This window comes from Drosophila santomea, chromosome 3L (assembly GCF_016746245.2).
Source record: "Drosophila santomea strain STO CAGO 1482 chromosome 3L, Prin_Dsan_1.1, whole genome shotgun sequence".
Taxonomy (NCBI): domain Eukaryota; kingdom Metazoa; phylum Arthropoda; class Insecta; order Diptera; family Drosophilidae; genus Drosophila; species Drosophila santomea.
In genome coordinates this window covers 21,994,239-22,014,436 of record NC_053018.2, presented here as the reverse complement: position 1 = coordinate 22,014,436, position 20,198 = coordinate 21,994,239, and the positions used below count along the sequence as shown (strand labels likewise).

The window sequence follows — 20,198 nt, the reverse complement described above, 5'->3', positions numbered from 1 at the left end:
ACTAAATATGTTTAAATACTAAGTTTATACTAGGTTTTTATATTACGTAGAATGTTTTTTGATCTTGAGCTTTAGCACAGCTTGTAACATGTAAAAATATATATTCTTAATTCGATAACTGATTTCAACATACTTTATGATCAGAACATTTACTACAAAACTGATAAATCAAAAATTAATTATACTAGGAACTCACAGAATACAAAGAGTAAATTTGAATACATATAATTTACATAAAATGATGATATAATAATACCCCGACGTTATCGACTGATTATTTAGTTTCTGACTAAAGACTTTCCCGTAGAAAGTGGGCCAAATATGGCAACAACAAAGCCTGGGATTTTAAACATTTAACTTATAGATCACACAATCCTGCACAGTCAGGTAGGATGAGCCTAGGCTTGTGGCACTTTAGCGATAGAGCCGCACCTGCTGCTTGAGATCCTGGTCGCTTATGCGGTCCTGGAGGTTTAATTCCGCCTCCTGTTTGCGCAGGAGCTCAAAGATGGCCGCCAGCTGCTCCCGCTCTATTCGGCATTCCTCCTCGATTTGGCTGGGAGTCAAAGTCTTCTCCATCTTGTGCTGGAACCTTTTGGCTTTGAGCTGGCCCATCAGGTGGTTGTAATTGTGCCCGGGCATCTGTTCCTCGATAAGCTCCACTTCGCTGTCGGTGGAGTTCTCTTCGTAGGCCTCGTCGTCGTCAGTTTCCTCTCCTTGTGGAGTATTCGACTCGAAATCCTCCTCATCGCGCGGCTCGTCGGCCCCCAAACCTTCGTCCTCCAGTTCCTGCAATATAAAATACCGAAATATTTTAGAACATGACCACTTCTTCCGGCAAAAACACCCACTCCCTTGTCCTTGAAGATGTTGGCGAAGTAGAAAGCAATCAAAACGCACAGGACAAGCGTGATCAGAGCTACCGAGTAGTGACCCGGTAGTCCAAGGAAGACCCCATCCATTGACGGCAAAAAATCGTGCATTTGGAATTCTTTTTTTCTGTTATTTATTGTTACTGAATTCACTATTATTGTTTTTCTTTGGGCTTAGTGTGGCCGTTGACCACGAATGAAATATTCCCAAACAGCGTTTAGCGTATTTTCAAAACGGGGTTTTGAAAAGTCCTTCCTTTGTTCTTTTAATTATGTGCGTCAAATCAGCGTCGATTAGTTAGCGGCGATGGCGGAACGGTGGTTTTTTGGAACATGGAGACGTTTTTTATTTTATTTTTTTTTCGGTATGAAAAAAGAAGCAATAGAAACATCTCAAAAAGTCGCTCAATCTAGGCTTCTTGTGATACCAATTCGGTTTCCCGATACGTCGTCTCCTTTCCTTTTATTTTTTTCCTACGCAGTAGAGTGTAATGGCGCTAGTGTTGTTAAAGCTGTTGAGTGTAGTGGCGACAGTGTGGTGTGTTGGTAAAGCAGTTGAACGTTGTTTAGTACTGCTATCCGCACTGTCGCTACTATACAGAACAGCTTATACAAGTGGTGTCAATAGAAACATCTCATAAAGTCGCTCAATCTGCGCGTCTTCTTTTTTGCAAAAAATAAAAATGCAAATGTTAAGAAAAGAAAGATCTAACTATCTATGTGCGACTTAAGTTTACAGGACTCAAGAATCTATTAAAAATATGCAATTGAAAAATCGGCTCCCCACTATTTAAGGAATATCTCCTCTCGCAGACCGTGTTCCATAATGCACGCCGGACCACCTTAATGGACGTTTCTTTGAGGACTTTTCGGAAAAAATATTATTTACAGTTTTTGAGATAATGGCATAACAGAACAATCTCATACAAAAATAAGCCCTTAAATTACATTGTATATTGTGGGTGTTTACAGAGCGTATTCCGGAATGCCGTGCTTATAGGTTTATGTAGGCTTAATTAAGTAATGATACTGGAAAAATGCATCAAAAAATTATTCACAGTTTTCCAGAAAATCGCGTAACGAGGGAAGGAGTTTAAAGGCATTTAAAAATGCCGCCTTCTGTAGTACAAGTACCGCAGCCAATCCATGTCATGAACCGCTTTATTAACAATGAGAGCTTTGCGCTAACTAAATAATTGAAAAACAATTGAAAAAAAGCTCGTTGTGTAAATACTTTTGATCACCTCTGTAGATAGTTAGAACTTTCTTTTCTTAATATTTTTGCATTTTTATTTTTTGCAATTCCCCTCTTAATAACCAAAAAATAATTAAATAAATAAGTCCCCATGTTCCTAATTACTACCGTTCCGCCATCGCCACTAACTTATCGACGCTAATTTGACGCACATTAAATATATATTAGAAAATAAGCCTTTAGTTTTAGTATTTTCCTTCCGTATCGCGTTTAACATGGTGTTATTCAACCCACAACGGTCACACTGCACAACTCGTCCGTACCTCGGCGGTCCGTAAACAATATTTACTCGGTTTTCGGCTAAATCGCCAGAGAAACGCAACGGGAAATCATTTAAAATGCGCCCCAGTGCACCGAGCTTAAACGCAAAATGAATTGAAGTGAGTGCATCTGCCGCAGGGCCCAGAAAATTTCACACGACATTGCAGGCTGTACAAAACTGATACTGAAACACACGCACACACACGCATAGACACGGACGTGGGTTTATGCCACCACCCGCTGGCCACAAAAGTTGAAATTACTAATACTACGGTTGGCACGATGCTCCATATTGCCACTGGAGGCATGTAAAAGTTGCAATCGTTTTTTTCGCTTACAATATTTTTAAGTTGCTTCTCGAAAAATACAAAACTTTTTTAATAAAACAAACATCAACTTTTAAGTGCTCCAGTTTCGATTTCAACTATTTTTTAAACTTGGTGCATTCATGAAGATCGAGCACTCTCCACCCGCATAAATGCGCAGCATTGCCAGATCGTTGGTTACGTGTTTTTCGCAAGATATCTGGCAACGCTCGCCTCCCTCGATTTTCGCTTTGCACGCGCATTCGTGAAAATGGCGGCGTTCTGGCACCGTCGCTGCCAAATTTTTTGTACATCAAAATAATCAAAATAAAGCATTCTTCCAGTGCTCAACAATCAGTCCGTTCGAGCACGCGGGTGTGTGTGTGCGCAGGAAAACCGCCGATCGGAAAAAAGTGTAGAAAAGGCATAGCGAAGCAAACTAAAGGCAGCGAATTAGCGAGATAACACACACGCGACGACGACTGCAACGGATGCGCCAGGAGAAAGGCGACGACAGTGACGGCGAAGGCGAGTGCGAGTGAGCCAGCGCAGCACCAAGTCAGCGGAGCACCCGCTTTTTTGGCCAAGGTGAATGCGATTACCTGTGCGCGGCATCCAGGTGTCCGCAGCATCTGGTTTATGGCCCACGGTCGCCAGGTAGCCGGCGGTCAGGTAGCCCCTCCACCGCCTACCTGTTTCTCCACTGGCTTGAGCTTCATCTTGTATAAATACTAAAAGCGCCACCCATTGCATTGCAGTTTGCTTCTGGAGAGCACAGCATGCAACAACACCGCCAACACAGGATGTGCGCAACTAGTTGATCGGAACAGGATCGCTCGCCCACACCACCACACAGAAGTCAAAGGAAGGGGAAGAACACACTCGCCAAAAACATAAAGACCACATAGCACGATGAACACCAGCCAGACAGCTGCCGGCAATCGCATCACCTTCACCAGCCAGCCGCTGCCCAATGGAACAATCAACATAGCCGGCAATCCCGGCGCGGTCATCTCCACGGCCCAGCTGCCGAATACCACCACCATCAAGACGATCCAGGCGGGGATCGGTGGTCAACATCAGGGACTGCAGCAAGTGCATCATGTCCAACAGCAGCAGCAGTCGCAACAGCAACAACAGCAGCAGACGCAATCCGTAGGTGCCACCCAAACTCAAACCCTAGTTATTAAATCCAACCACCATGCTGTCACCCTGCCGGCGGGTCTAGTCTCAAGTGCACCAGCAGGAATCGTAACCATGACCAAGACCATCAATCAGGTATCCATATTAAAGCTAAACCCAATTCGGGCACTAGGCGATCGCAACTCGGGCGTATCACTCGTCCAAATCTGATCCCTATTCAAATCCCTTTCAATTCCTCGCTCGGATCGAATAGTAGTGGCCGCACACACTTTGGTTGTATACTTTTATTATGCTTTCATCTGTCTACCTCGCTGCCCGAAAATCCTTTATCCTTATCCAAATGGGGTTAGTCCCAGGCTTTCCGCTTTAAACAATTTCCTTTACTACAGGTATGTTTCCTATAAACATCAATATAAGTTCTGAAATTTATTACTCAGTCTAGAGTCAATTTTAAAACTGTATTAAATACATGTGCTTCTTACTAGCATATGTTAATTTCAGTTATTGCAATTGGACTACTTTTTCTTATATAAAAGACATATCTTAAAATCGAAAGTACTTTTTCCCATTTCCGAAAACTTTCAAAATTATCAAATCCTTAACTACCATTAAAAAACACGCACTAGCCCAACCGCAACCCTATTTTACACAAGTTCCAAACAATTAAATTTGTATAACTATTGCTTTTAATGCTCGCTTTCTATAGAAAAAATATAGTAGATCACACGCCTTCAAATTTGGTTAGCACTGAGAGAATTGGTTAAACACTTATTTCCGCACAATTTCGGGTCCTTTGACGAGTCAACTGCTGCATGATGTAGGCTAACTTAGAACCCCGCAAACCTTTCAATGCATCCTCTGGTCAAAATAGACGTTGAAGAGTGTGATGAATTAAACTAGTGAACGAATGGAAAACTAATGATAATGTTGCGTATTTCCCAGGCCGGTCAGCCGCTGCTCAACTCAATGCTGCCGGCAGGCGTGGTTGTGGGCATGCGCCATCAGGCTCCGTCACAGCAGCAGCAGAAGAATGTGCCCACCAACCCGCTCAGTCGTGTGGTGATCAACTCCCACATGGCAGGCGTTAGACCGCAGAGTCCATCGGTGAGTATGAAGGATAATGATGCTATTACTACGGTTGTTGTGGTGGGTTCTTCCCTACTAACTCACAGAACTCCCTAACCTAGCCACGCTCCTCACAAACACGCATGTGCACAGCCCACCATTCACGCACACCATACACACCATACTCCAGCAGATGAAAACCGAGTATCTCTGTCTTCTCTCTCTACTTTTAGATAACTTTAAGCACACTTAATACGGGTCAGACCCCGGCATTGCTGGTCAAGACGGATAACGGATTCCAGCTGTTGCGCGTGGGAACGACGACGGGTCCGCCGACGGTGACACAGACTATAACCAACACCAGCAATAACAGCAACACGACAAGCACCACAAACCATCCCACAACCACACAGATCCGTTTGCAAACTGTGCCGGCTGCAGCTGTAAGTAGATACCAACAACAACAACATCAGCAGCAACAACAGCAGCAATCGCAACAGCAGCAACAAGCGACCAACACTACCGCCAGCACTAGTATTGCACTGCGCAAAACGATTGTCCGTACTTCATCCACAGTCCCATCCAGCAATAATAATAATAATAGTATCAATGCCACCACCACCACCAACACCACCACTACCAACAACAACAACAAACCCGCTACTAACCACCAACAGCAGCAACAGAAGCTCCAACAGCAGCAACATCTGAAGGCCCAGCAGCAACAGAAACAGCAACAGGCATCCGCTGCCGCTGCTGCTGCAGCAGCTGCCGCCAATGTGGCAGCCACCATAAAGATCAAGCAAAACGTAAAGAGAAGCCAGCAGGATATACTCCTATTCGAACATTTTTTTGCTCTTCTCTCCTCTGTTCTCCTTTGTCTGTTATGCATTTGGATTTGATCTTCTTATTTATATAACTACTCCTACGCTTCAGTTCCGTTTTGGTTCGTCACAATCGAACACTTCATTTTGATTTATCCAGAATACTTTCATATATAATATATATATGTAAATGTACTGCATGCTGCGTTGTGTAACTGTCTGTGTATTTTCGATACTCCTTATTTCGATTCGATTTAGTTATATGCGCTGTACACGAGTTGCTGTTCCAGGCCAAACATAATGTAATAGGCCTGGCTTGGCTATTGGCTATCGGGCTGCCCCGGGCTTACCAACGATGTGCGCTGGGCTGTTGTCTTATTCCTGAAGGATCCCTTCTTGAGTAATATTTTCTAATCGAAATCCACTGGGGTATAATGCCTTAAAAAAATGCCTAGTAAGATCTCAGTAATATATTATACGTGAAATAACCATCCTTTCTGCGCAAGGCAATTATTTTATCTACAACATTAATTATAGTCATTATATTTTATTTTCCCATTTTTTTTTTTAAATTAGTTTAATTTATCTAAAGTCGAGTACTGAATTTTAAATACCTTCTCCAAAATATAAATCTTTGTGCTTCCGAAAGAAATTAACCTTGCTTTAGAGCATTTTACTATAATGTAACCAGTTCACCTCATTATCCATGTCCCAGCCATGTCCCAGCCATAGCCCTGCCCGCTGCACACATAATTGGAGACCAGGACCTTAACCCATTCATCCTAAAAAAGGACCATCCATCTTTATTCCGCTATGAAATATTTTTAATAATTATTCTAACGCTTTTTGGTATTAATTTTGCACTACTATATGTGACATAAACAACTAAAAGAACAACTAATTTTCCTTTTTTTTTGCTGCAGTCTATGACCAACACGACCGCCACCAGCAATATTATTGTCAATTCGGTGGCCAGCAGTGGATATGCAAACTCATCGCAGCCGCCGCACCTTACGCAATTAAATGCGCAGGCGCCACAACTGCCGCAGATTACTCAGATCCAAACCATACCGGCCCAGCAGTCTCAGCAGCAGGTGAACAATGTAAGCTCCGCGGGAGGAACGGCGGTCAGCAGTACGACGGCAGCGACGACGACGCAGCAGGGCAATACCAAAGAAAAGTGTCGCAAGTTTCTAGCCAATTTAATCGAATTGTCGACACGGGAACCGAAGCCGGTGGAGAAGAATGTGCGCACCCTCATCCAGGAGCTGGTCAACGCGAATGTTGAGCCGGAGGAGTTTTGTGACCGCCTGGAGCGCTTGCTCAACGCCAGCCCGCAGCCGTGTTTGATTGGATTCCTTAAGAAGAGTTTGCCTCTGCTTCGACAAGCGCTGTACACGAAGGAGCTGGTTATCGAAGGCATTAAACCTCCGCCGCAGCACGTTCTCGGCCTGGCCGGACTATCTCAACAGTTGCCTGTAAGTCTACCAACCCATTTAATTTTTGATGTTTTTATTAATTCTCTGTTTCTGTTCTTTCTGTTTTAGAAAATCCAGGCGCAAATCCGTCCAATCGGTCCCAGCCAGACAACGACCATTGGACAGACGCAGGTGCGTATGATAACGCCAAACGCCTTGGGAACGCCGCGACCCACCATTGGCCACACCACGATATCGAAGCAGCCCCCGAATATTCGGCTGCCTACAGCCCCGCGTCTTGTCAATACCGGAGGAATTCGCACCCAGATACCCTCGTTGCAGGTGCCTGGACAGGCGGTAAGTTTTAATTTATCATATCATTTTGTTCTTATATATCCCATTTGTATATGATATCTTTTGATCTAAAAAAACCTATTTAAAACCTTTTAATAGGGGCGTTTCCAGTTTGAGCTAATCAATGATGTTATCCTTCTAATAATCATCACTGCATTTACTGGCTATTTATTTATATTTGAAAACTCTGCATCTATCAATATAAGATAAACTAAACATTTACATATTCATTTGCAGAATATTGTGCAAATACGAGGACCACAACATGCGCAGCTGCAGCGCACGGGATCGGTGCAGATCCGGGCCACCAGTCGTCCGCCAAACAGTGTGCCCACCGCGAACAAACTCACTGCCGTCAAGGTGGGACAGACGCAAATCAAAGCGATTACCCCCAGCCTGCATCCACCCTCGCTGGCGGCCATCTCTGGGGGACCACCGCCGACGCCCACGCTGTCTGTTTTGTCTACATTGAACTCCGCCTCGACCACATCGCTGCCGATACCGTCGCTACCCACGGTCCACCTTCCTCCCGAAGCTCTTCGAGCCCGTGAGCAGATGCAAAATACACTGAACCACAACAACAATCACTTTGAAGCTAAGCTGGTGGAGATCAAGGCTCCCTCTCTGCATCCGCCTCACATGGAGCGGATCAATGCATCGCTCACACCAATTGGAGCCAAGACGATGGCAAGGCCGCCGCCCCCGATTAGCAAGTCGATAGGGAAAAAGAAACGCGACGCCATGGAAATGGACACCAAATTGAACACATCGAGCGGAGCATTGGCGTCAGCTGCCAACTCGTTTTTTCAGCAGAGCTCCATGTCCTCGATGTACGGTGACGATGATATCAACGATGTGGCCGCCATGGGTGGTGTTAATTTGGCGGAGGAGTCGCAGCGGATTCTTGGCTGCACGGAAAACATCGGCACGCAGATTCGTTCCTGCAAAGACGAGGTATTTCTCAATCTGCCCTCCCTGCAAGCCAGAATACGGGCAATTACTTCGGAGGCGGGACTGGATGAGCCGTCGCAGGATGTGGCCGTTCTGATATCGCACGCCTGTCAGGAGCGACTGAAGAACATCGTTGAGAAGTTGGCTGTGATAGCGGAGCACCGCATTGATGTCATCAAGGTATGGTTAAATTTCTTTTATTTTTCAAAAAAAGTATTGATTTATTATTTATAACAGTTGGATCCACGCTACGAGCCCGCCAAGGATGTGCGCGGCCAGATCAAGTTCCTGGAGGAGCTGGACAAGGCCGAGCAGAAACGACACGAGGAACTGGAGCGTGAGATGCTGCTGCGGGCGGCCAAGTCACGCTCGAGGGTAGAGGATCCCGAGCAGGCCAAGATGAAGGCGAGGGTGTGTTCGCAATCGCCTTTCCCTGTAGCCGTTTACTCAAGTCCTTCTCTTATTGTTTAGGCCAAGGAGATGCAACGCGCCGAAATGGAGGAGTTGCGTCAACGAGATGCCAATCTGACGGCGCTGCAGGCGATTGGACCTCGAAAAAAACTCAAGCTGGATGGCGAAGCAGTCAGTTCGGGAGCGGTATGTATTGTTTAATCATTCTTAAAGATAGTGTCCTTAAATGTAGGCTAGTTGACTCCCAGAACGGTTACTAACTAAGCTGTGTTATTCCAAAAAGGGTTCAAGTGGCGGCGGAGTGCTAAGCAGCTCGGGATCTGCGCCGACGACGTTACGGCCTCGTATAAAACGTGTGAACCTGCGCGACATGCTTTTCTACATGGAGCAAGAGCGGGAGTTCTGTCGCAGTTCCATGCTGTTCAAGACATACCTCAAGTGATCGCTGCTGTTTCCCATCAATCGCACCGTCTTCTCCTCGCTGATCCTCCTACTCCGTGGACTGTCGTCGTTATTGTGTATTCAGCTTTACGATTTCATCCATTTGCAATATAATTTAGCCTCAAATTTAACTGCGTCGCGTCACCCCTGTTGTTTCTTTTTAGTTAGGCGGCTCTATTTAATTTCTAATTTTACTTTTACTTACATAATTTCCTAAATTCTAATCGTATTTGATTTTAAGCCTAATTTAAAGCTCGTTTACTTTCCCTATAAATTGTCTGTAAAACTTAAACCAAACCAATCCAAAAACAAAACATAACCAGAGTAACGTAAAGTAAACGAAGAGAATAAAATAATAGAGAGGAAAGTAAAAGAAAAGAGATCGCGCAGTCAGCGGGCGTTTGATTTGTAATTTGTAACATAATAATGTTTGCATCAACTGCATTGACGGCCTTATCTAAACGATATAAATATAATTATTAATATTTAATTATTTAGCTTAGTTTGTTAAACGAAAACGAAGCATAATTCCTAGATATTAAGTAAAAATAAAGCGCGCGCGCGAAGAAAAATCGAAACCGAATTACAGATAAATGGTTTTTAAAACCAGAAATCCGGAACAAGTTCAGCAACAGCAAAACAAAAGAACACATCAAAAACAGAACCGCAAAAAATATCAATTTAAACATACATTGAGATAGTTCTAGTTGTTTAAAAAAGTAAAAGATGTAATTTTTAATTATCTATATTGTATAAACGGAAATCAATCGTTAGGCAAGACCACTACAAACCCAACAAATTGTAAATACATGCTAGGCTACGATTTTTCTATATAACTAGGTAAAAACGCAAACGTAATTAACAAATTATCGATGGCTAGGTACGATGCGAGCGCAAACCCCTTGTCACACCGAGATAAAATATGTTTTTTATTAGTGGCGCTCGTTCATCCGTCAAGAAACACGGTTCATTAGGCTTCATAGATCCGTAACTTCCCTAATCCAATCTGGAATACACACAAAATAGACAAATTTTATACAATTAGCCCGATAAATCTTGTAAAATAAAGTCCTATAAAAAATAAAACAAATATATTGACAACAATTGATGTAATTCAGTAAAACTAAGCAAAAAATTGAACCATTCTAAGAAAATTCTTTGTGTGTATAAATTAATATGATAAACAAAAAGCAGACGCAACCGTAAACAGCGCATAGTTTGGTAAGCATATAACTGAATATATATACATATATATATATATATATATATATATGTGTATGTATATTATTATTATTATGTTTTAACATTAAGCAAAAAAATAAATGAAAAAATTCAGAAAACCTCAACTGAACACGGAGAATTATTAGTTGGGAAACGCAGAATTTATTTAAGTGCGCAGTGTTTTCTTATGCATATTATAATTTTATGTCGTATGGAATATGTAACGGTATCTCAGTTAATTAGCTAGTTAAATCATTAAAATTTATGTAGTCGAATTAATTAATTTTATTGATATTTTTATATTCATTTATTATGTTAATTAATCTTACTGAAATTTGGTGTAGCCCCCATAGAATGAAAATCTAACACAAAATAAACAACCAAATTCACGTTTGGATTCAACCAGAAATCCATAAAAAATTGGTAATTTTCTTAATATTTTTGTACGATTTATTTTTGTAATTATTTTAAAATATAAATCAAGTTGGCAGCAATTAGATTCCTTTCCTTGTTGCAGATTTATAACATTCTAACATCAGTAGATCGAATTAATTCAGTGACTTTTGTTCAATTATGCACATCAGAGTTTGTTATCACTTTTTCACTTTAAGTTTAGGCGCCAACATTTTCGAGGCTCTTGGTAACTCTGTAACATCAAAATGGTGTGACCGCACTTAGAGAAAGATTATTTCAGATAAAACACTAGTGCAAAGAATAATCGAGAGGACTAAATGAAAAGACAATATAAACAAACGGAAACATAAATTTGTGGAGTGATTTAAAGTAAGTAAAACACCAACCTAATACAATAATTTATCGCGATTATTGATATTCAACTTTCGTGTTGCAATCCCAGAAGTCAAGGAAATGCACAATGAGTTTTCTGGATGACAATAATGCATGTGGGCAGAATCTGCTGAATATAGTGTCGGTGGGCAACTCTATAACAGCAGAGATCCTGCGGCTCAAGGATTACGTGCCCAGAATTTATAGGTAACATAGATTAAATGTCTGGATTCGTTTGTTTATTTATTTGTTGAGCACTCCTCCCCAGATTGGACAACAAGGCTGATAAGGCGAAATATGGCGAGCTTATTCTGGACTTCAGCTACTTCAAGATAGCCGAGGATCACGAGAAGAAGATCGAACAAAGTCCGGTAATGTGAAATGACTATATCAAACCCTCCCTGATATATTATATCTATTTAACCCCTTGTTCTCCTCCAGGAACTGACCGAACTGGATGATGAGGCCCGTGCCCAGCTTCCGCTAATCAAACGATTTTACCTGGCCTTCCAGAGTATCCATCACTATGCCTCCGATCTCCAGCAATATATCGAGGAGTTAAACAGTGGCTACTATATACAGCAGACACTAGAGACTGTGCTTCAGGAGGAGGAGGGTTGCCAATTGCTCTGCGAATCCCTGTATCTCTTTGGCGTGATTCTCCTTCTGCTCGATTTTCACATTCCTGGAGATGTAAGAGAACGGCTGCTGATCGCCTATTATCGTTATAGTGGAGGAGATGCAACGCCCAGCGGAGACGAGAGTAATATCCATGATATTTGTCTTCTCCTCCGATCTACGGGCTATGTTCATCCCTTAGATGCCGTTAAAGTTTTGGGATTGGGTGGCAAACAGGCAGCTGCAGGAGCTGCGAGCCTAGTGGTTCCCCGTTATCCGGAGGCTTACTTCTCTCGCTTCCGTTTCGATGAGAATTTCGTGGATCTAGTTGTGGCTCGTCTACGGTGCGATGATATATACAACCAACTGACTCTGTACCCACATCCCGCCCATCGCTCCACGGCTCTGTCTACTCAAGCGGCCATGTTGTATGTGTGCTTGTATTTTTGCCCGAAAGTTCTTCATTCCCAAGGCTCCCAGATGCGCGAGATTGTGGACAAGTTCTTTTGCGACAACTGGACCGTATCCGTGTACATGGGCATCACTGTGAATCTGGTGGATGCCTGGTTGGATTTCAAAGCCGCTAGATCTGCTATTGAAAATGTGATAAATCCAAGTGCGATTAAAGCACTCTGTCAACAGCAAAAAGAGCAGTTGGGCAAGACCACTCAAAAAACTGAGGAGATTGTTCGTGAAGGAGTTCTAAATGACAACTTTGTTTTGGAGCACGCCAACAAAATCATACTCCTGATGAGGCAATCCAATGTTCTGCTCCGCTGGTTTTGCCTGCACACCTCAAGGGAGGTTTTCATCTTTGCTCACGCAGCCACTTTACCTGGTCAAGTGCAAAAAATGGTGCTGCAGGAGCTACAATTCGATCGGAATACGCTTTATAACCTGCTACTTAACTGCAGCCAAATGGAACTGAGTGTGAGAGAGTTTTTGGCAGAGATTCAGCAGACTAAGGAGGATCGCTGGACGAAAAGCAGAGATGAGGCCATGCAAAGGCTAAACGAGTTGAGTGAAGCCTTTTCCGGCTCCAGACCTTTAACCAAGATTGACCAGAATTCTCAACTGCAGCAATGGTTTAAGGAAGTTGCAGGACGTCTCCAAAAACTGGAATTGAGCAGGCCGCAAAAGTCCGGACGGCTGATTATTCAAGTGATGCAGGCACTGGACGATGTGCAGGAGTATCACAACCTTCATTCCAACATGCTGGTAAAGCAGCAACTGCAGGAGACGCGGGAAATGCTCAATCGGATGGCACAGGTACGACTTACACCAATGATATCATTATGTTTTAACAAATTTGAACGTTCCGCAGCTAATAAACCTAAAAGAAGACATTGAGATTCAAATCCAGATGATCACTGACTTCAGCTATGCCTGGCATCTTCTGCAGCGGGACTTCACGCCTTCAATGCAGGAACACATTAAACGACAGCCACAAGCGGTGATCGGTATACGAGCGGTGTTTCTCAAGTTGGCCAGCACCCTGGAGGTGCCGCTGATGCGGATCAATCAGGCTAAAAGCGAGGATCTGGTCTCTGTGTCAAACTACTACAGCACCGAGCTTGCCAACTTCCTGCGACGCGTTCTGCAAATTGTTCCAGAGACCATGTTCAGTATTCTGGCTAGGATCATATATCTGCTTACAAACGTAATCAAGGAGTTTCCCACTAAAGTGGAGAAGGAGCGTCTAAAGGACTATGCCCAGTTTGAGGAGCGGACCAAGGTCGCCCAGCTTACGAACTCCATCGCTGTTTTCACGAAGGGAATTCTTATGATGAAAACGACTCTAGTGGGAGTAATCGAGCTGGACCCTAAACAACTATTGGAGGATGGGATACGCAAGGAGCTTGTAAATCACCTGGCCAATGCCTACAATCTAGGCCTGATATTTACGCCCGAAAAAGGCAAAACTCCTGTGCAGCTTCTTCAACAAAAGCTGCAAGGGCTGGCGAAAACGATAGAAGGATATCGTAGATCCTTCGAATATATAGAGGACTATTTAAGAGTTCAGGGACTTCGAATCCTGCTAGAGGAATCGCAGCGCATTATTAACTACAATGTGGAGAAAGAATGCAACGCTTTCCTTCGCAACAAAGTGCAGGAATTTCAATCGGAGCACCAGAGTCAGATCATTCCCATTCCCAACTTTGCACCGCTGTTGGGAGATCCTTCTAACAACTTTATTGGCCGTCTGGCCCACGAAATTCTGCGCTGCACAGATCCCAAGCAAACTATTTTTCTGGACCTAAAGAGCACCTGGTATGAGAAGAAAGCTCCTCACCAGGAAGTTCTTGCCGCCCCTGGATTCTTTGAAATACTTAGAGAAGCCTTGGCTCCGGCGGGAATGGTGGGATTGGAGCGCCTCTACGCGCACATGTTGGCTGATGACTTAAAGCGGAACCTGGAACGGTTGCAGCGCAACCTTACCTCGGATCGTATGTGGGTGGATACGTTAGAGACTCTGACTCGGGAATTAGAGGCCCGGGACTTCCCATCTCCGGAGGTGTCCAAGCAGCCTCTGAAGTATTATCAAACTTACACCCACCGATGGCTAAAAGTGTGGCCCACGCTGCTTGATTGGGTTTTGTCCATCGGACAGAAACAGCTGCTTCGCAGGGAAATTGCTGGAGAGCTAAGCTTTAGCAGCAAATGTGATGCCAAGTTGCTGGAGAACACGGCTGACACGCTAAACAAGTAATATATATTATATTATATTATATATATATATATTTAAATTTCGTTTCACACCCAGAGCGCTTTTACTAGAACTGTCCCTTAGCAAGGATCTCTGTGATGAAAAGGGCGTGGTCATGCTGACGGAACTACAAGAAACCCTTCTATATACGGGAAACTTTGAGCCCCTGGAGCAGGTCTTCCTTATCACTAAGAACACCCACAACATGGCGCTGTTTATGTTTCTTTTCACCGTTGCTCATTTGGGTCGTTTGCAGCATTCTACGATAACCGACTGTCTGTTGCCAAAATCAGCGAAAGATAACATTGATATTGTGCCTTTTATTGTGGGTCTAATAACGATCATGCAGCAGTTTCACAAGAATGTCAAGATGCTGTATATATCCTACTTGAGTCAGTACGTAGTGACTGTATCGGAAGCTCAATTATTGTAAGTACATTACATGCAAGACAATCCGGGAATTTAAGATTACTTATACTAATTCTTTATTAGGGATAAGGAAATTCTGGGTCCCGAGGTGGTGGCCACACTGCACTTCCTACTAGCCTTCATACGCATTGGTCGTTTGCCACTCGGAGTTCTGGAGCAACGCATTCCCAATATGATACTTAGCGAGTACGAGTACCTATCCACACCGCTAAAATGACAACTATCTAACAGGTTTGGGCTAAACAAACTTTAATAAATCCGAAAACATAACAAGGAAATGCCTTGCTGAGGTACAAGAGGAGATTGTATTTGGATGGGTTGGTAATCTCAGTGGTCCTGCGCAAGAACTCTTTACGTGATAACCGTGGGAGCGTTGCGTCCAGTGAACTTGGGCAGCTGAGAGATCTCCAGGGCGATGTCGATCAAGGGTTTCAGCATCACGCTGGCCTGACCCAAAACGTTCTCCTTCTCATAGGAGTCAATGTACAAGCTGAATAGGGACAATTCATCGATTATTGAAAGGAATCATTTAAATAAATTTAATTATGACATACCGAACGGTTGCTCCCGAACTTCCAGTTCCACTGAGGCGCACCACAATGCGGCTGCCATCCTCGAACACAATGCGCAGACCTTGTTTGGTAGCCACCGACTTGTCGACCGGATCTGTGTAGCTAAAGTTGTCGGCCTCCTTGACCTTGTAGGTTTTTCCGCCACTGGAATAGCTTTTTCCGACGAACTCCGGAGCAGTTATGGTTTTCTCCATGGTGGCCACCATCTCGTTGCAAGGATCAGAAGCGCACTCCTCATAATCGTAGCGAGTAAAATAGTTGCGTCCATACACAGACCAGTGCTGCTTTAGGATGTCTTCGATACCTTTACCCGTGTGCTGCATCACAGAGATCCAGGCCAGAACCGCCCAGATGCCGTCCTTTTCGCGGATGTGATTGGACCCAGTTCCAAAGCTCTCCTCTCCGCACAGACACAACCTACCGGCGTCCATGAGGTTACCGAAGTACTTCCATCCAGTGGGAACCTCAAAAACCTCCTTGCCTAACTTTCTACCCACCAAATCCACAGCGGACGCAGTTGGCATACTGCGGGCGAATCCTTGAACACCATTCTTTTGGAAGTACGGTATGGCCTCCAGGTAGTGGGCAATCACTGCCAGCGAGTCGCTTGGAGTTACGAAGAACGCTTTGCTGCCGATAATCATGTTGCGGTCACCATCTCCATCGAAGGCAGCTCCTATGTCATAGTCTCCCTGGGCGACAGTGTCAACCAGGTCCTTGGCGTATGTGAGATTTGGGTCGGGATGCAAACCTCCAAAGTCCGGCAGTGGAGTAGTGTGGACCACCGATGATTCGGTGGCACCCAAGCGGTTAAGGAAGATCTCCCGCACATAAGAGCCAGTAACTCCATTCATCGCATCGATGCGCATCTTCAAAGGCTTTCCAGTGGCTTTTCCACTAACGAAGTCCTTCAGCTTGGCAAAGTCGAAGATCTCCTCCATGTGGCGCACATAGTTGGCCACCGAATCGATCACCTCCACGGTAAAGGGTTTTCCAGCGATGTCGTACAAAGTTACACCCACCTTGGTGATGTCGATCTGCAGGTTGCGCACCAGCTTGTACTGCTTGATCTCGGTGGTGATCTTGTAGATCAAATTGGTGAACGCGTCCGGGGCAGGTCCTCCATTTTCGCAGTTAAACTTGATGCCGAAATCATTCTCAGGACCACCGGGATTGTGGGATGCAGTCAAAACAATGCCGCCTATAAGGTTTATAACACATTTTTAAAGCGTGCTTTTGTTCATATTTGTGTGCTAAGGGATCTAAAAGAATTTTAAATTCCAAAAAAGCAACCTTTCACAGAGGCTTTCTGGTTTTAATGTGGATGAACTGTTAAATATGCTTTGCTGATCTTTCGGGTAAGTACAAAATCTCAGATTTAAATCTTTTATATTATTAAGATGCCATTAATATGGGTTGTGTCATATTGCTTCTCTATTGCGCAATGATTTAAGCTAGACAAATGGCTGTCTATATAATTTTTAAAAGCATTATAATAATTTAAATTCGCTTTAGTATTTCCAGTATTCATATTTGGTTGCCCGATTAACGAACTCTCTGTTAACCGATTGAATCCATAGTTATTTTTCGACCCCAGGGACCTCTGTCAACGAACAGCCGTCACCCGTTGATTGTATGGAGATGCTTCTTATCAATTAAGATCTTTACGAGCACAGTGGAGACTGCCTGCATTGAACTCACCCAAAGCCTTATTGTGACGGATCAGGCTGGAAACGGCGGGGGTGGATAGGATGCCGTTCTGACCCACCAGCAGCTTGGAGACACCATTGGCAGCGGATAGCCGAACAATTAGCTCGGCAGCCTCCTTGCAGTAGAAACGTCCATCGCCACCGACTACGAGGGTGGAACCGACCAGAGCAGCTCCATTGGCTTCCAATATAGCCTGGACAAAGTTTTCCGTGTAGTTCGGCTGGGTGAAAACCTTAACCTAGGATTGGAAATTGATTTCAGAAGTTATGAAATGCAACTACGATTTTCTCCGCCCTTTGAATATCTCACCTTTTTGCGCAATCCACTGGTTCCTGGCTTCTGACCCTCGTAGGGCTTTGTGGTTACAATTTCCACCGTTAGCGACATATCACTGGAGTTTTCCGGCTGCTGGCTGAATTCCAACTGGACGACTGAATCGCGTTTGCGTGCGATGAAAATTGAGTGTCAAGCACAGCACAGCGAAACTCGCCTCCCACTGATAAGCCAAATCGGTTCGGTCATGGCGATCAAGATAAGCTCTATCATTGGTGCGTGCTACTAGTCAGACCTTATCTAGTGCCGGGGGTGTGTCATTAAAGTCCCAAAGAACCAACGAATCCATTTATTTTTATTTGACCACTCGAAGTTGATTACTTTATCGTGATTTGTTGTAATTTTATCATAATGTATTTGTGAACTGAGAGGCCGAAAACCTTGCTGTAGGGTGCAATGTCATTCAAGGGCATTCCAGGGTGCCGGCAAACAGCTGTTCTAATCGAAATGTATGTCAAATTTATAATCAAAGACACATAAAATCCTTAACTACTTAAAAAATAGTTAGCAAAACAATAGTTAAAGTCATAGTAGACTGAAAAACAGTTTTGTTTACATTTGTTTATAGTATTTTAAACAGCAGCTGCAGCTCGCTTAACAGCGGCTTTACAGACGCTGGCGAGCAGAGTTGCCGAGTCACCGCGAGTAGAATTGCACTATTCGCACAAATAAGTAATAATAAAATTTCTTACTTTCTTACTGCTTTTGCATGTAATTTAAAATTAAACTTAATAATATTTAAATATAAAAACATTTCGTTGTTTTTAAAAATACTTTATTATCCAAGCCTCTATGAATTATTAAAAAAAAAATTAATACAATTTTAAAGCAATTTAATTGAACAAAAATCTTATAGGTATCAACTGTAAAACAGTTATTTTGTAATATTACGTTTTTAATCCCGTTAACGGTTTAACGACGGGAATACTAATTCGTTGGTATTAATACCTACAGGACCAGCAGATATATCGATATTTTTATGCAGCCCTGGCACCACTGACACACGAAGTTTGACAGCGAATCCATTCCACGTCACGAACCACCGAGAAAGCGGCCGCTTGCTACGACTGCTGTTTAGTTGCATTGAAATACTCGAGAAAGATATAACCCAAGTCCAAGTAAGTAGTTAAATGATGAATTAAGAAGTGTACTTTTATGTGGATTTTGTGCTCTCTGCTCATATGCTGCGTAAATGGTTAAAAACCACACCGGAAAAGTGGTCGCCCTGTTGTGCCGCTCGTTTCTCGGCGACCCTTCCACGTCAACAAAAAAGAGAAACGTGAAAACTTAATTTCATATTATCTATTATTGCAGAATGTTTAAGAACCTGCTGGCTTTGTTCGCGCTGTGCGCGGTGTTTAGCACCTGCCTGTCGGAGGACGAGACCCGTGCCCGTCTTCTGGTCTCCAAGCAGATCCTGAACAAGTACCTGGTGGAGAAGAGCGACCTGTTGGTGCGCTACACCATCTTTAACGTGGGCAGCGGTGCCGCCACCAAGGTGCGATTGGTAGACTCCGGCTTCCACCCGGAGGCCTTCGACGTTGTCGGGGGACAGCCCACTGCCGTGGTCGACAGGATCGCTCCCCAGACCAACTTCACCCATGTCCTGGTGGTGAGGCCCAAGGCCTTCGGCTACTTCAACTTCACCGCCGCAGAGGTGTCCTACAAGGCTGTCGAGGAGTCGGAGACGGTAAGTTATAGTTATGGTAGGGACTTCAAATCTAAATGTCTTTCCTGAAGAATCTTATCTAATCTCAGTGTTACAGAAATCTATGCCAAGCATACCAAAACTCTTTGACTTTCAAAAATAATCTTAAGTTAAAAGTGATGGCATACACAACAGTTAGTCGTCCAACTGCTTTTTGTTATGATTTTTAGATAAAAAAATCGATCGTTTCCTGATGAAAAATCGATCTTAGAAAGCCATTCTAGAAGACATCTGCTAAAAACTCACCGAGATTTTGCACAAAATAATTGACCCAACATTTCTTGCAGCTCCAACTGGCGATCAGCTCCGAGCCCGGTGAGGGTGGAATTGTCAACCTTAACGAGTACAACAAGCGCTTCTCCTCCCACTTCTTTGACTGGGTGGCCTTCGCCGTGATGACTCTGCCCTCCCTAGCCATTCCTCTGGGTCTGTGGCACCAGTCCAAGAGCAAATACGAGCGCTCTGGAAAGAACAAGAAGCACTAAGCTGCAGAACGGATGTTTTCCTCACCACCAAGAGATTTCTTTGCAAAGACCCATTACAAATTCCGTATATATTTTGTTGCTTTAGTTTCAAATTGATTCCATGCGTTGTTCATCTATTCAACCCACACCTAATTTACTCCAGTCTGGGACTGTCGTCTGGAGACGGGCGTTAAATCGTTTTAGATTTGATTCGAGGACGCATTGAGTAAAAAGTGAATAAAACAAGTCCATCAATGTTAAGCTTAGGCTGCTTTTCTAAATAAATTAAATAAAATATAAACTAGATTGCTCAATGGTTTGGGGTATTTTTAACAGTATAATCTTAAAAA

The 20,198-nt window shown here is 43.6% G+C and overlaps 5 protein-coding genes across 14 annotated transcripts; 3 read left to right on the top strand and 2 right to left on the bottom strand.

Moving 5' to 3' along the window:
* Window positions 1–414: 414 nt before the first annotated feature.
* On the bottom strand, window positions 415–1,075 carry LOC120449959 (matrix-remodeling-associated protein 7). Its single transcript, XM_039632660.2, has 2 exons — window positions 852–1,075; window positions 415–789 (listed from the first exon to the last, which is right to left on the bottom strand). Exons 1-2 carry the CDS (start codon window positions 981–983, stop codon window positions 415–417), a joined length of 507 nt encoding a protein of 168 aa, XP_039488594.1. The 5' UTR covers window positions 984–1,075.
* A 1,282-nt stretch (window positions 1,076–2,357) lies between these two features.
* LOC120447800 (transcription initiation factor TFIID subunit 4) lies at window positions 2,358–10,392 on the top strand. 9 transcript variants are annotated; one of them, XM_039629363.2, is made up of 11 exons: window positions 2,358–2,507; window positions 3,038–3,281; window positions 3,452–3,971; window positions 4,779–4,940; window positions 5,135–5,710; window positions 6,649–7,203; window positions 7,273–7,500; window positions 7,735–8,628; window positions 8,686–8,859; window positions 8,920–9,045; window positions 9,143–10,392. In XM_039629363.2, the coding sequence occupies exons 3-11, from the start codon at window positions 3,606–3,608 to the stop codon at window positions 9,299–9,301; spliced, it is 3,240 nt and encodes a 1,079-aa protein (XP_039485297.1). In that variant the 5' UTR covers window positions 2,358–2,507; window positions 3,038–3,281; window positions 3,452–3,605; the 3' UTR covers window positions 9,302–10,392. The 9 variants fall into 9 exon arrangements, with proteins under 9 accessions (XP_039485297.1, XP_039485296.1, XP_039485299.1 ...); XM_039629362.2 differs by having other exon boundaries at window positions 3,027–3,281; XM_039629365.2 differs by lacking the exon at window positions 3,038–3,281 and having other exon boundaries at window positions 2,366–2,507.
* An 814-nt stretch (window positions 10,393–11,206) lies between these two features.
* LOC120447539 (WASH complex subunit homolog 5) lies at window positions 11,207–15,278 on the top strand. Of its 2 annotated transcripts, none has more exons than XM_039628983.2 (7): window positions 11,207–11,304; window positions 11,378–11,514; window positions 11,576–11,678; window positions 11,749–13,194; window positions 13,250–14,631; window positions 14,690–15,061; window positions 15,125–15,278. In XM_039628983.2, the coding sequence occupies exons 2-7, from the start codon at window positions 11,396–11,398 to the stop codon at window positions 15,276–15,278; spliced, it is 3,576 nt and encodes a 1,191-aa protein (XP_039484917.2). In that variant the 5' UTR covers window positions 11,207–11,304; window positions 11,378–11,395. The 2 variants fall into 2 exon arrangements, with proteins under 2 accessions (XP_039484917.2, XP_039484918.2); XM_039628984.2 differs by having other exon boundaries at window positions 11,233–11,304; window positions 11,381–11,514.
* Window positions 15,279–15,293: 15 nt separating this feature from the next.
* Window positions 15,294–17,813, bottom strand: LOC120447540 (phosphoglucomutase). Its single transcript, XM_039628986.1, has 4 exons — window positions 17,653–17,813; window positions 17,335–17,581; window positions 15,616–16,834; window positions 15,294–15,551 (listed from the first exon to the last, which is right to left on the bottom strand). The coding sequence occupies exons 1-4, from the start codon at window positions 17,728–17,730 to the stop codon at window positions 15,413–15,415; spliced, it is 1,683 nt and encodes a 560-aa protein (XP_039484920.1). The 5' UTR covers window positions 17,731–17,813; the 3' UTR covers window positions 15,294–15,412.
* Window positions 17,814–18,644: 831 nt separating this feature from the next.
* Window positions 18,645–20,149, top strand: LOC120447541 (translocon-associated protein subunit beta). Its single transcript, XM_039628987.2, has 3 exons — window positions 18,645–18,794; window positions 18,991–19,366; window positions 19,672–20,149. The coding sequence occupies exons 2-3, from the start codon at window positions 18,992–18,994 to the stop codon at window positions 19,867–19,869; spliced, it is 573 nt and encodes a 190-aa protein (XP_039484921.2). The 5' UTR covers window positions 18,645–18,794; window position 18,991; the 3' UTR covers window positions 19,870–20,149.
* The last annotated feature ends 49 nt before the right edge of the window (window positions 20,150–20,198 follow it).

Excerpts from the sequence above, each read along its gene's own strand:
- LOC120447540 (XM_039628986.1), bottom strand. The coding sequence starts at position 17,730 with ATGTCGCTAACGGTGGAAATTGTAACCACAAAGCCCTACGAGGGTCAG. Across the intron at positions 17,582-17,652 it reads CCAGTGGATTGCGCAAAAAG|GTTAAGGTTTTCACCCAGCC; the intron begins GTGAGATATTCA and ends TTCCAATCCTAG. Across the intron at positions 16,835-17,334 it reads CCGTCACAATAAGGCTTTGG|GCGGCATTGTTTTGACTGCA; the intron begins GTGAGTTCAATG and ends TAAACCTTATAG.
- LOC120447541 (XM_039628987.2), top strand. The coding sequence starts at position 18,992 with ATGTTTAAGAACCTGCTGGCTTTGTTCGCGCTGTGCGCGGTGTTTAGC. Across the intron at positions 19,367-19,671 it reads CTGTCGAGGAGTCGGAGACG|CTCCAACTGGCGATCAGCTC; the intron begins GTAAGTTATAGT and ends CATTTCTTGCAG.
- LOC120447800 (XM_039629363.2), top strand. The coding sequence starts at position 3,606 with ATGAACACCAGCCAGACAGCTGCCGGCAATCGCATCACCTTCACCAGC. Across the intron at positions 4,941-5,134 it reads TTAGACCGCAGAGTCCATCG|ATAACTTTAAGCACACTTAA; the intron begins GTGAGTATGAAG and ends CTCTACTTTTAG. Across the intron at positions 8,860-8,919 it reads AGGCCAAGATGAAGGCGAGG|GCCAAGGAGATGCAACGCGC; the intron begins GTGTGTTCGCAA and ends CTTATTGTTTAG.
- LOC120449959 (XM_039632660.2), bottom strand. The coding sequence starts at position 983 with ATGCACGATTTTTTGCCGTCAATGGATGGGGTCTTCCTTGGACTACCG. Across the intron at positions 790-851 it reads ACATCTTCAAGGACAAGGGA|GAACTGGAGGACGAAGGTTT; the intron begins GTGGGTGTTTTT and ends TTTATATTGCAG.
- LOC120447539 (XM_039628983.2), top strand. The coding sequence starts at position 11,396 with ATGAGTTTTCTGGATGACAATAATGCATGTGGGCAGAATCTGCTGAAT. Across the intron at positions 14,632-14,689 it reads ACGGCTGACACGCTAAACAA|AGCGCTTTTACTAGAACTGT; the intron begins GTAATATATATT and ends TTTCACACCCAG. Across the intron at positions 15,062-15,124 it reads GTATCGGAAGCTCAATTATT|GGATAAGGAAATTCTGGGTC; the intron begins GTAAGTACATTA and ends ATTCTTTATTAG.